The sequence below is a fragment of the Hyla sarda genome, chromosome 9 (genome assembly GCF_029499605.1).
Source record: "Hyla sarda isolate aHylSar1 chromosome 9, aHylSar1.hap1, whole genome shotgun sequence".
Taxonomy (NCBI): domain Eukaryota; kingdom Metazoa; phylum Chordata; class Amphibia; order Anura; family Hylidae; genus Hyla; species Hyla sarda.
This window is the reverse complement of record NC_079197.1, coordinates 136805886-136818759: the sequence shown is the minus strand read 5'-3', so window position 1 is coordinate 136818759 and position 12874 is coordinate 136805886. Positions and strand designations below refer to the sequence as shown.

Below are 12874 nucleotides of genomic sequence, written 5' to 3'. Positions count from 1 at the left end.
TTATCGGCACTTGACTGCTCCTGTCTGGATCTCAGGCACGGAGCAGTCATTCGGCGATCGGACACCGAGGAGGCAGATAGGGATCCTCCTGGTGTCCTGTAAGCTGTTCTGGATGCCGCGATTTCACCGCAGCGGTCCCGAACAGCCTGACTGAGCTGCCGGGATACTTTCAGTTTCATTTCAGACGCGGTGGTCAACTTTGATCGCCACATCTGAAGGGTTAATAAAGGGCATCACCTTGATCAGTGATGTCCTGTATTAGCCGCGGGTAAATATACGTCCAGCGCCATTAAGGGGTTAAAGCAGTGGCAAGATCACTGCTGCTATTGAGCCCCTGACTGTCCCATCCATGGTTTACAACTATTTCTCTCTCATTAAAATTTTTTGCTATTGCACTCCTTATGGTAAATGAAAAATCTTTCTAATACACTTTGTTTAAAAAAAAATGAAGTTTTATGTTTTATTTGAGTTTAAAAAAGCTGCCACTAGGTGTCTCCCTACTTGTCCAGAGCACATTTTCCCCCATCTTTTGCACAGATTTTTGGACTCCTGCTGGCCTGGCAGAAGTCCAAAATCAGGTAATGCTGAGGGGTGTGTGGAAGTGAAAACCGAGCACTCCCGTATACCAGACAGACCCAGCCCATATCTCATTCATTTGAATGAGTCAGATAGTGACTCCGGTCGGCTAATTTTTGCCCCGTATCCAGTTTTGTAACCAGACCTAAAACCGCAGTATACAACGAACCAGAAATGTAGTGTGAACCCAGCCTTAGAGCAGTGTTTCCCAACCAGGGTGCTTCCAGCTGTTGCAAAACTACAACTCGCAGCATGCCATGTCTGTTCAGACATACAGTATCATTAAACAGACCAAAACTCCCCAGTTAAAGGGAAACTCCCCTGGAAAACATTTTTATTTTTTTTTATTTTTTTTTAAATCAACTGGTGCCAGAAAGTTAAACAGATTTGTAAATTACTTCTATTAAAAACTCTTAATCCTTCCAGTACATTTTATGGGCTGTATACTACAGAGGAAATGCTTTTCTTTTTTGATTTCTCTTATGTCATGAGCACAGTGCTCTCTGCTGACCTCTGCTGTCCATTTTAGGAACTGTCAAGAGCAGCATGTTTGCTATGGGGATTTTCTTCTGCTCTGGACAGTTCCTAAAATGGACCGAGATGTCAGCAGAGAGAACTGTGGTCATGACATAAGAGAAATCCAAAAAAGAAAAGCATTATCTCTGTGGTATACAGCCCCTAATAAGTACTGGAAGGATTAAGATTTTTTTAATAGAAGTAATTTACAAATCTGTAACTTTCTGGCACCAGTTGATTGAAAGAAAGAAAAAAAAAAAAAGTTTTCCACTGGAGTACCCCTTTAAGTCAATGGGGCAAATTCATGGTATTGCTTTAAACCTGGTCACGTGCCGATAGCAGCCAATCAGGCAGCAGCTTTCATTATCTCACACCTCCCCATACACTGCATTTAATTGGTTGCTACTGGCAACTGCTGTCTAAATTCTATAAATCAACCAATCATCCATGGGAACCTGATACCGTATTACACCGGATACACGTGAACCGGTGCTTCAGAACGGCAGGAAAACGTGCACACAAACATTTCTCCAATGACCTACCAGCCGGGGCGCCGCCATTTTGGACGCCGATAACTCGATCACAGTTCACTTCGCCGGAAACTCTGATTGGTGGACAGGTCGGAGGTGGGCGTGGTCTGATGGCTGTTTTAAAATGGAGTGACGTCACTGGTCACATGCCCCCCCCCCATGGTCACGTGGCTCTATAACTCTTATTGGTCACGTGAACGCTCCGTCAATCGTTATAGGAATAAGAGCGGTAGTAGTGTTCCTCAGCACGGAGGCTTTATACCTGTTCTGAGCGATGACCAGATCAGCAACAGTAGCCTAGGTCAGCGGTTTTCAACCAGGGTGCCTCCAGCTGTTGCAAAACTACAACTCCCAGCATGCCCGGACAGCCAAAGGCTGTCCGGGCATGCTGGGAGTTGTAGTTTTGCAACAGTTAGAGGCATCCTGGTTTGGAAACGCTGGGCTAGCCGCACGGGGCTTTTGCTTTAGCACTGGGCATTGTTCACACTACAAACATAAAACAGATTATAAATCCTTGGGGTCCATCATGCCATAGACCATGCTGAGCATTATAAACATAGAGGAGGCTTCTGGCGCACAGACTCTTTGTTGCCCATAGCAACCAATCACAACCAAGCTTTTTACCAGAGCAATATGAGAAATGAAAGCCGAGCTGTGATTGGTTGCTATTGGCAACGACGAGAATCCTACGATAAGTCATTGCGATAAATCTCCCCCATAATCCTCACCACGGATGTGAGCGGAGCCCTTAAAAAAAAAAATATATATATATATATATGATGTCTATAATGAGTGCATCAAAAAATGCTATTTTAGCATAAAGCACAGCCCTAAATGTCTATGGATACATTTCCTCGAGCAGTGGTCTCCAAACTGGAACTCCAGCTGTTGCAAAACTACAACTCACCGCATGCTGGGAGTTGTAGTTTTGCAACAGCTGGAGGTCCGCAGTTTGGAGACCACTGTCCTAGAGTATATACTATATACTCAGGCTCTGTACACATCACACATCGGCGCCTCCTTTACAGGTTCTGTCCTATTTAATGGACACTGCACCAAATCCTGACAGAACGCACTGTAACTATGTGAACCCAGTCATAGTCCCCAGGTTTTTGCTCCTATAAAGCGTTTCATTGCAGAATTTTCTGGGATCATATTATTCATCTGAATGGAACATGCAGAATTCTACATCTTTGACACCTCCTTCATCTGATTTTCAGTCACAGAAATATCTGCAGATAATTCCAGAAGTACCCCCTCCCCCCCCCCCCCCCCCCCAAACATTCATTCTTGTTTCTCCACCAGAAACCTTTTACAAAAAAAATCTGCAAAATCCAAAAACCATGAAAGGGGTATTCCAGTCTCTTAAAAATTGTATTTTTTTTTTTTTTTTTGTGTGTGTATTTGCACCTAAATTTATCAAAAAAAGGTGCATGCAGTCTGATAAATTAGGTTGAAGTCCACAGGTGTCCTGCATAAATGTTGTTAAAGGGAACCAATCATCAGATTTTACCCTATATAACGCTTGGTAAAGAGTTATATAGGGTAAAATCTTTATTTTCACCATCCCCGGGGGACGCTCCTGCCCCCAGGGATGGTGAAGATATGAAGTTATAAACTAGTCACCCCCGCTGCCGTAAGTAGTCCCCTGGGCGGGGAGCTCTTCTCATCTACTCCCGTTCTTCGGCCGGGAGCGACGCCCCCTCCGCTTGATTGATGGGCCACGTCATTGTTCCGCTCACTGAACAGACGGAGCAGAGCGATGACGCGGCCCATCAATCAAGCGGAGGGGGCGTCGCTGCCGGACGAAGAACGGGAGTAGATGAGAAGAGCTCCCCGCCCAGGTGACTACTTACGGCGGCGGCGGTGACTAGTTTATAACTTCATATCTTCACCATCACTGGGGGCAGGAGCGTCCCCCGGGAATGGTGAAAATAAAGATTTGACCCTATATAACGCGTTGCCAAGCGTTATATAGGGTAAAATCTGATGATTGGTTCCCTTTAAGGAGTTAGTTATTCACACGTACAGTATCTTATGGTACCCCTTACACCCGTCCAAGAGCCACTAGGGGCGGTAACCAGACCTATACCGTCATCTGTACCCGCCCCAGTGCCATCTACTTTGCCAGTTGCTGCAGCCTCAGACTTACAGAGTGTTAGGCAGGACATTGAATAACTGACCAAGGCTGTAAAAGGAGCTTGCCACCCGGGCCGCTCCCCCTGACGGTTAACCGTTCCTGCCTAGGAAACCTGCCCCTGCTTTTACCTCCCGCAATCCCAATTACCGCAATCCTCCGCCCAATAGACCCTCGGGGGCTCAAAGACCCTTTTGCACTTACTGTAATAAGTCAGGACATTAGATAAAGGAATGCTGAGATTTAAATGGATTTCCCATGAGGTCGCGGACTGGCCCTCAGGAAAAACGTCATCAGGTCCAATCCCTGAACGACCTAAGTCAGGACTCTCACTTTATGTCGCCTCCTGCCCCTATGTAAAAGTTATTGTAGAAGGTGTACCGTTGGAGGCATTGATAGATACAGTGTCACAAGTGTCTACTACTGTATACATAAAAGTGTTTTCTATCAGCATTGGGATGCTAGTTTATTGTGTGAGCCTGATGATGTTAACTTCCGAGTAGTTGCGGGTAATGGGCAACCAGTCCCCAGACATGGATACTGGGAGCCAACCATTCAGTTGGGAGAGCATGTACTTAGCGGGCAGGGAGTGATTGTAACTAATGTGACAGATAAGGGGTTTGCTGAGCTTATATTGGGGATGAACATTATAAAGAATTGTTTCACTGAAGTGTTAGATGCCTTGTATGCCTCTCTTCCCCATATAACCCCTTCAGGCCAGCGGGCTGCGCAGCAACACTCAAAAGTCCTACAGGTGGAGCAGAAGTTTGCCAACAAGCAAGGTGAAATCTGCCGAGTACGAGTTCAAGACATCAGGTGGGTGACCTTACAACCCAACACGGAAACCATCATCTGGTGTCGTGCACATCCCGGAGTCAAGAATAGGGACTATCAGGCCCTGCTGGAATATATGCAACCAGATCATCCTCTTGTCCGAGCTACGAGAAGCCTTTTCACTGTCACTAACAGGAGAGTCCCGGTTGGCTGCCATTGAGCAGCGATGGGCTTCAAGACTGGCCAATTACAATTTCACTATCAAGTACAGAAGCGGCAAGTCAAACGTCAATGCCAATGTACTGTCTTGGATTACCTCGACGAAGAACCACCTGTCGAAGACGTGTGGGAAGACGTGGAGATGTCCCCCTTTAATCAACGGTTTGTGAACCAGAATGTTTTGACCGCCCTGATGGACAGAGAACCCAGGTCCGAAAAGGTTAAAGAAGACCTATATATCTGGAAGACTCTTCAGGATGAAAGTCGAGTCATGGGGGATCAGTTGGACTACCTTCTGGCGAAAAAGGTACCAACCAGTCTATACCGGGTCCAGTGTGATTATGAGTTGAAACGTCTGTGGCTACAGAGGAAACGACTGTTTGTGCACAAAGGATGTTGTACCGAAATTCTTTGGATCCAGTCTTGTGATCGACTTCATCAGATTCTGGTTCCCCGAAGATACACGACGATGGTCCTCAACGCATATCATGATCAGTTGGGACACTTTTGAGTACATAAGACCGAAGCTACTGTCAGGCGAAGATTCTATTGGATCGGAATGCGGAGTGACATTGAGAAATGGTGCTGTGAATCTGCTGTCTGTAACGTCACCAAGAACGTGCGCAAGGATGCAAGAGCACCCTCCATTCTATCCAGAGCACCCCTCCATTCCTACCCGGTCCAGGTATACTTATGCTCTCCCCTTCATGGGGATCATTACTCAAAACGGGTTGTCATTGTACTTGTCAAAGCTCTCACAGCCAAGACTGCGGCCCAGATGTTCTACTTCAATTGGGTGCAAACCCTTGGGTGTCCGGAGTCTGTCCTAACGGACCAAGGAACTGCCTTCGAGGCCCAACTCTTCCAAGAGTTATGTCAATTCCATTCATGCAAGAAACTCTGGTCTATCGCTTACCACCCCCAGTGGAACGGGCTCTGTGAGCGCATCAATCAAGTCTTTATCCACATGTTGCGAGCAGCCTCTGTGTCAAGACAAGAAGCGTGGCCCCGACTGCTGCCCGAATTACTGGAGGTATATAACAACACAGTCCATTGTTCTACGGGGTATACCCCTTACTACTTGATGATGGGGCAACATGGGCAGCTGCCTAAAGATCGGACATTTAGGCTCCAGGCCCCGTTCAACAATTCCCCACAAGCCTCACTGGAATGGGTCTCTGACCACCAAAGAAGGATCCAAGAAGCCAAAGAAATTGTCAGCAAGAAGAGGGGCGAGGCTCAACAGAGATAACAAGAGCACAATAACCGTCATTCCTCTGCCTAACCACTCCAATTGGGCGATAAAGTCTGGCTACGAACATTTTCAGGAACCAACAAGTTAGACTCTATCTGAGAGGCAGAACTGTACACGGTGACGGCCATACCCTATCCTGAGTCTGATGTATACAAATTGCAGAAACCTGGGTATGAGCCGCAAGTCGTTCACCGAAATCAAATCAAATTATGTCTCAAAGAAGATCTACCAGTGCTCCCAGCACCGCCTCCTCCAGCTGTCAGACCTGCAAGAGAGTACGTCCCGGGTGAGGGAATCCACCCACCTGTGGATTTCCCCATGTTTTCTCCAAATCAGCCTGCGATCTTCTGTGTCTCACCCACCCCCGGGCTGGTTCAAGCCAAACTAGTCTTCACGCTAGTCTGAGTCTTGTCACTGTTGGCTCCGGCCTACACACCAGTCTCCAGAGTGCCAACCCTGTCTCCAGCCTTACCAGCACAGATGCCAGCGACTCTGGGTCCAGCCAGTCCTGAACTAATACCAGCTCCTGAGTTCGCTGAGAAAGAGCCAGACGCAGCTCCAGAAGTCCCAAGGACTCCAGAAATATCAAGAGTTCCAGACTCTCCAGAGGTGGTATTGCGCAGATCCCAAAGGTCGACACCAGCTAGGTACTGTGAATAATAGTACCCTATAAAAGTTGTCAGTATAGTATTTAGTATTTCATCTATTTCATTCAGTCTAGCATAGTCAAATGCTAATGTGATGTAAATCAGTGTATGTGTATAAACTAGCCCAGATAGTTAGGACTGTAGCCAGGATGTATATTACCAGTCCACTAAATGTACACGTCTAATCATTTTTCCTGTCCACGTGTACAGGGTGCTCTACTGGCCAGAGGGTTCCCCTGAGATATGAGTAAGGCACATATAATGACAGAGTTGCTGTATATAAAGGAAACAGTGGTATCTGGTATATAAACATGTATAGAGTTCTGGGGAGAAGTAGCTAATGCTAATGAGCCCCAGCATCTTAGGCATTGGGTAGAGAGCCTCCAGCATCCCATTATGCACCAAATGTGTTTAAATATGTTTAATTGTATTGAGTCTGCAGTTACAAGGTTTATAAATTCCCATATGTTTACAAATTTATTCCCAAAGGAGCATGTATGGACATTTTTACAAAGTGCTACATGGACTCTTCCCTTGTTTTTGTTACTCATATTAAGACCTGTGAAGGACAATCTACAATAATGCCCCAGGAACTGTTGTCATCACCAGGCCCCAGTGGCCACTTCCTATTTGTTCGCCCTCCAGTACTGGGAGCAGAGGACAGCTGTGTTTAAGAGGGGGAGTTTGTGGTGGCCCAGTACAGGAGTTATACTTCTGTACTCTTGCTGCCCTGTCAGGCAGCCTCCCTGCGGAGTCCCCTGGGCCCTCGACACCTGTCCCCTTATGTATGTATATTTTCTGTAAAATGGAGGGGCAAGCTGTGCATAACTAGCTTGCCCCCTGACTGGTGAGCAGTTAAGGGGTTAAGAAATGTACAGGCAAGGTTTTTTAGCCCCCTCCCCCGCCTGTAAAACTTGCCAGTGGCTACAGTGGTATGTCCCATGGGTAGGGGGAAGGAGTGCACCAATCAGGGGTTTAATAGTTTCCCGGGCTTTCAGGGGCCCTCCCCTGGGTATTTATAGCTGTGGTGCCTCCCTTCCCCCCTCAATCTGCCCAGGACCCGGAGTTTTGCCCTCCCTCCCTCCCTTTTTTTGTATCTCTGTTTCTTGTAAGTCACAGCTTGGCGGTAAGAAGACGGTGAAAGCGGGGTCAACCCGGGGTAGACCTCCACACAGGACGGTGTGGAAGCACCTCTCGGGTTGGTAAGAAGCCAATCGGTGTCTTTGTTACAGTTAAATTGTTATTTATATAAGTAATTTTATAAATAAAGCTGTGGCCGATCCCCACCCACGGAAAAGTTAAATTGTTGTTGTGTCAGTTATTATTTAATTAATTATTGTAATAAGGGGGAGGGGTAGTTATAGCCTGCTAGGAGCTAATTGGGTCTCAACAGTCTGTATATGAGTGTTATTGCTTTAAGAAATGTTAACATGTGATCACCAGTTGTCATGTGAGTTGTCATGTGAGTGTAACCCCCTGAGATATCAGTGACCATGTGACCTATGGGACCCCACCAGAGTCTCCCCTACATAAGCCCTGGGAGGAGTCTCTTCTCTTTCTTGATTCCAATTAAGTCTTTGCTGAGGTCCAGTGCAGTCAAGTCCTAGAGTGTGTCTGGAGTGCATAGAAGGCCTTAAGTCCCTCCTGCAGCCACAAGTCTTTAAGTCTACAAGTAAGATACAGTCACAGCTTAGTCAGTCTCCAGTCATGTCAAGTTAGTTATAGTCATCTATTGTCAAGTCAGAGTGGCCTGCACTAAAACTGCCCAAATCTACTGCAAGTTCCAGCAAGCCCTTAAGGTCTCTGAAGTCACTGGTCACCTCCGTGGGCCTGGCTGAACTGTATAGACTGTTCCATCTGTCGCTCAGTAAAGCTACAGTTGTCCGTAACTTGGCGTCGGAGTCATAGTCCAGTATCCAGCCGTATACCTTCGGGTGGTATTGAGGATAAACCACGCCCTGGCATCACAAATACAAGGGATTAATGCCATCTGCCCCGCATCACACCCTCTACCACAATTGCGCTATAAGTCAATAGGTGGTTATAAAGTAGCAGAGTTTACTAGAGATGTCGTGACCGTGTGTCTGATGGTCCATCTCTGATGTTGATGGCTCGGGTGGCGCTGAGCCGTAAGGCTGCTTTCACACTATAAAAATACTTCCGTTATGAACGCCCGTTAGGAAGTCGGCAGTTATACGGCCGGTACAAAATCACTAATGGTTGTTAGAAAATCCCATTATAGTCTGAGATTTTTCAAATAGCCGCTTTAACCAGTTATCGCCCGTTAATAACGGCCGTTATTTTGTGACGAGCAAATGAACGGGAGAAATAGTTCATGCACTAATTCTCCCGTTATTATCGCCAGTCACAAAATAACGGCCGTTATTAATAACGGGCGATAACGAGTTAAAACGTCTATTAGAAAAATCGCATAGACTACATTGGGATTTTCTAATGGCCGTTAGTGATTTATAACTGCCAATTTCCAGGTTTTTATAACGGGCGTTCATAACGGAAGTATTTTTATAGTGTGAAAGGGGCCTAAGTCTGTTGCTGAGAACAACTGGTATATGGCAGGGTAAGTGCACTCTGCAGCGCTGTAGCCCCCCTGTTTGCAGCCCACTCTCCCCTTTTGGCACAGGGCTAGTTTGAATATAAGTCATATAAGCTTCCTACAGTGACGCAGCTTGTTACTTCCATGCTCATGTCTAGAGATGAGAAGTTACAGTGATTTGATTCGTCACGAACCTCGCAGCTCGGCTGTTGCTGACTTTATCCTGCATAAATTAGTTCAGCTTTCAGGTGCTCCAGTGGGCTGGAGACCGGAGCACCTGAAAGCTGAACTAATTTATGCAGGATAAAGTCAGCAACCGCCGAGCTGCGAGGTTCATGATGAATCAAATCACTGTAACTTCGCTCATCTCTACTTATTTCTCCCGGCTTTGGGCCGGTTTCTCTCCCCAGCAATCCGTACTCTGAGGAAGGTCCAGGTGGACCGAAACGTCAGTAAAATTATTTTCTTTGTGGATTGCAAAATAAATATTCTGAATCATCACACAGCAATTTGAGTGCCAAGTTTTTCTATTACATGGTCTTATAAGGATTGGGATCTTACTTGAGCACCACGGAGTGAGTGCCGTAATTTGCTTTTCTATGTTTTATATTTCTGTCTATTATAGAATGATTCTTTCATTGCATGACAAAATATTTTAATCTGTAACTTTTTAATATGAAATTATTAAATATATATATATATATATATATATACATACACACATAGACACATATACATATACACACACAATGGGGGTCAAAAGTTTGGGCACCCCAGGTAAAAATGTGTATTAATGTGCATAAAGAAGCCAAGGAAAGATGGAAAAATCTCCAAAAGGCATCAAATTACAGATTAGACATTCTTATAATATGTCAACAAAAGTTAGATTTTATTTCCACCATTTACACTTTCAAAATAACAGAAAACAAAAAAATGGCGTCTGCAAAAGTTTGGGCACCCTGCAGTATTTATAGCATGCACTGCCCCCTTTGCAAAGCTGAGACCTGCCAGTGTCATGGATTGTTTTCAATCATCATCTGGGAAGACCAGGTGATGTCCATCTCAAAGGTTTTAAATGCCCAGACTCATCTGACCTTGCCCCAACAATCAGCACCATGGGTTCTTCTAAGCAGTTGTCTAGAAATCTGAAACTAAAAATAGTTGACACTCACAAAGCTGGAGAAGGCTATAAGAAGATAGCAAAACGTTTTCAGATGTCAATATCCTCTGTTTGGAATGTAATTAAGAAATGGCAGTCATCAGGAACAGTGGAAGTTAAAGCAAGATCTGGAAGACCAAGAAAAATATCAGACAGAACAGCTCGCAGGATTGTGAGAAAAACTATTCAAAACCCACTGGAGTTGTGGTACACTATTCCACTATAAAGAGATGCTTGTACAAATATGGTCTTCATGGAAGAGTCATCAGAAGAAAACCACAAAAATCAGCGTTTGAACTTTGCAAATGAACATATAGACAAGCCTGATGCATTTTGGAAACAAGTTCTGTGGACTGATGAGGTTAAAATTGAACTTTTTGGCCGGAATGAGCAAAGGTACGTTTGGAGAAGAAGGGGAACAGAATTTAAGGAAAAGAACCTCTGTCCAACTGTTAAGCATGGGGGTGGATCAATCATGCTTTGGGGTTGTATTGCAGCCAGTGGCACAGGGAACATCTCACGAGTAGAAGGAACAATGGATTTAAAAAAATTTCAGCAAATTTTGGATGCTAACTTGATGCCATCTGTGAAAAAGCTGAAGTTAAAGAGAGGATGGCTTCTACAAATGGATAATGATCCTAAACACACATCGAAATCCATGGGGAATTACATCAAGAGGCGTAAACTGAAGGTTTTGCCATGGCCTCACAATCTCCTGACCTCAACATAATTGAAAATCTATGGATAGACCTTAAAAGAGCAGAGCCTGACAGACAGCCCAGAAATCTCAAAGAATTGAAAGACTTTTGTAAGGAAGAATGGGCAAAGATACCTCAAACAAGAATTGAAAGACTCTTGGCTGGCAACAAAAAGCGTTTACAAGCTGTGATACTTGCCAAAGGGGGCAGTACAAGATATTAACTCTGCAGGGTGCCCAAACTTTAGCAGACGCCATATTTTTGTTTTCTGTTATTTTGAAAGTGTAAATGATGGAAATAAAATCTAACTTTTGTTGACATATTATAAGAATGTCTAATCTGTAATTTGATGCCTTTTGGAGATGTTTCCATCTTTCCTTGGCTTCTTTATGCACATTAATACAAATTTTTACCTGGGGTGCCCAAACTTTTGATCCCCACTGTAAATAAAATCTCAAAAATCTTAGAACCTGTTCTCTTATATTTCTATATTTCTATATTTCCTTTTCTATTTCTCTTTCCCGTCTATTGACACTATTTGGTCTTATATATTCCCAGTGTAAATACATACCCCATCCCGATCCAGTCCAGGTTACACCTGTTACCTAGCAAACAAGTTGATGCAGGGGTTATATAAGCCATTGTTTTCCCGGGCATTTCATTCATACTACTGGAGCCATCAGCTATTGAAAAAGGGGACCTGGCTCCCCGAAATGCATCTAGCTGGCCACCCTATTATCAAAAACACCCCAATACAGGCAAGCTTGAATCCCTCTTCACCCTTACTGCAACACTAAACTTTGGAAAACATCATCCCACCAGCAGAGCACGCGCTCCCCGGAACACCACTTACTTTGTTCAGCAACAATGTGAGATTCATCCGGGACATAGATCCTCCAGATTGAAAGAAGGAGCAGGCACAACGGGTAAGAGGTACTTGGTACCAATCCCCACCCCACTCGTGACTTATATTCATACTAACCCTGTGCCACCAGTGTAGAGTGGGCTGCAAACAGGGAGGCTACAGCGCTGCAGAGTGCACTTACTCTGCTATATACCAGTTCTTAGCAATAATTTTACGGCTCAGCGCCGCCCGAGCCATCAACATCAGACACACGGTCACATCTCTAGTAAACTCTGCTACTTAATAACCACCTATTAACTTCTAGCACAATCACAGCGCTGCATATTGACTTTAACATAAACACACCACAGCGAGATTCGAAAGTGTGTACCGTATTTTTCGCCCTATAGGAAGCACCGGTGTACAAGACGCACCCAATTTTTAGGGGCAAAATCTAAAAAAATAAAGATTTTGAACCCAATAGTGGTCTTCAACCTGCGGACCTCCAGATGTTGCAAAACTACAACTCCCAGCATGCCCGGACAGCCAACGGCTGTCCGGGCATGCTGGGAGTTGTAGTTTTGCAACATCTGGAGGTCCGCAGATTGAAGACCACTGCATAGGAGGTAATACTCACGTGTCCCCGCCGCTCTGGACCCGTCACTGCTGCCCTGGATGTCGCTCCATCGCTGTCACCGTGTCCCCGTTGCTCCGGAACGTCTCTGCTGCCGGCCGGGTATCCTCGCTCTCAGTCGCCGCCATCACGTCGTTACGCACGCCGACGCACGTACGCGACGACGTGATGAGGATAGAGAGTGCCGGCCATACAGGGGATCCCTGAACGGAGAAGACACCGAGGAGGCAGGTAAGGTCCCTCCCGGTGTCCTGTAAGCACTAACCCGGCTATTCAGTCGGGCTGTTCGGGACCACCGCGGTGAAATCGCGGCGGTCCCGAACAGCCCGAC

At 45.5% G+C, this 12874-nt stretch overlaps 1 protein-coding gene across 5 annotated transcripts in view; it reads right to left on the bottom strand.

Annotated features, from left to right (window-relative positions):
- LOC130290327 (distal membrane-arm assembly complex protein 2-like) overlaps positions 1 to 1934 on the bottom strand; it is a 61863-nt gene extending 59929 nt beyond the window's left edge. For 4 of the 5 annotated variants that reach the window (XM_056537808.1, XM_056537810.1, XM_056537809.1 and 1 more), the window contains exon 1: positions 1635 to 1934. In XM_056537808.1, the coding sequence (XP_056393783.1) occupies positions 1635 to 1652 (18 nt within the window). In that variant the 5' untranslated portion in view covers positions 1653 to 1934. The remainder of the gene's footprint in view (positions 1 to 1634) is intronic. The other variant, XM_056537807.1, reaches the window with a different exon arrangement.
- Positions 1935 to 12874: the final 10940 nt, after the last annotated feature.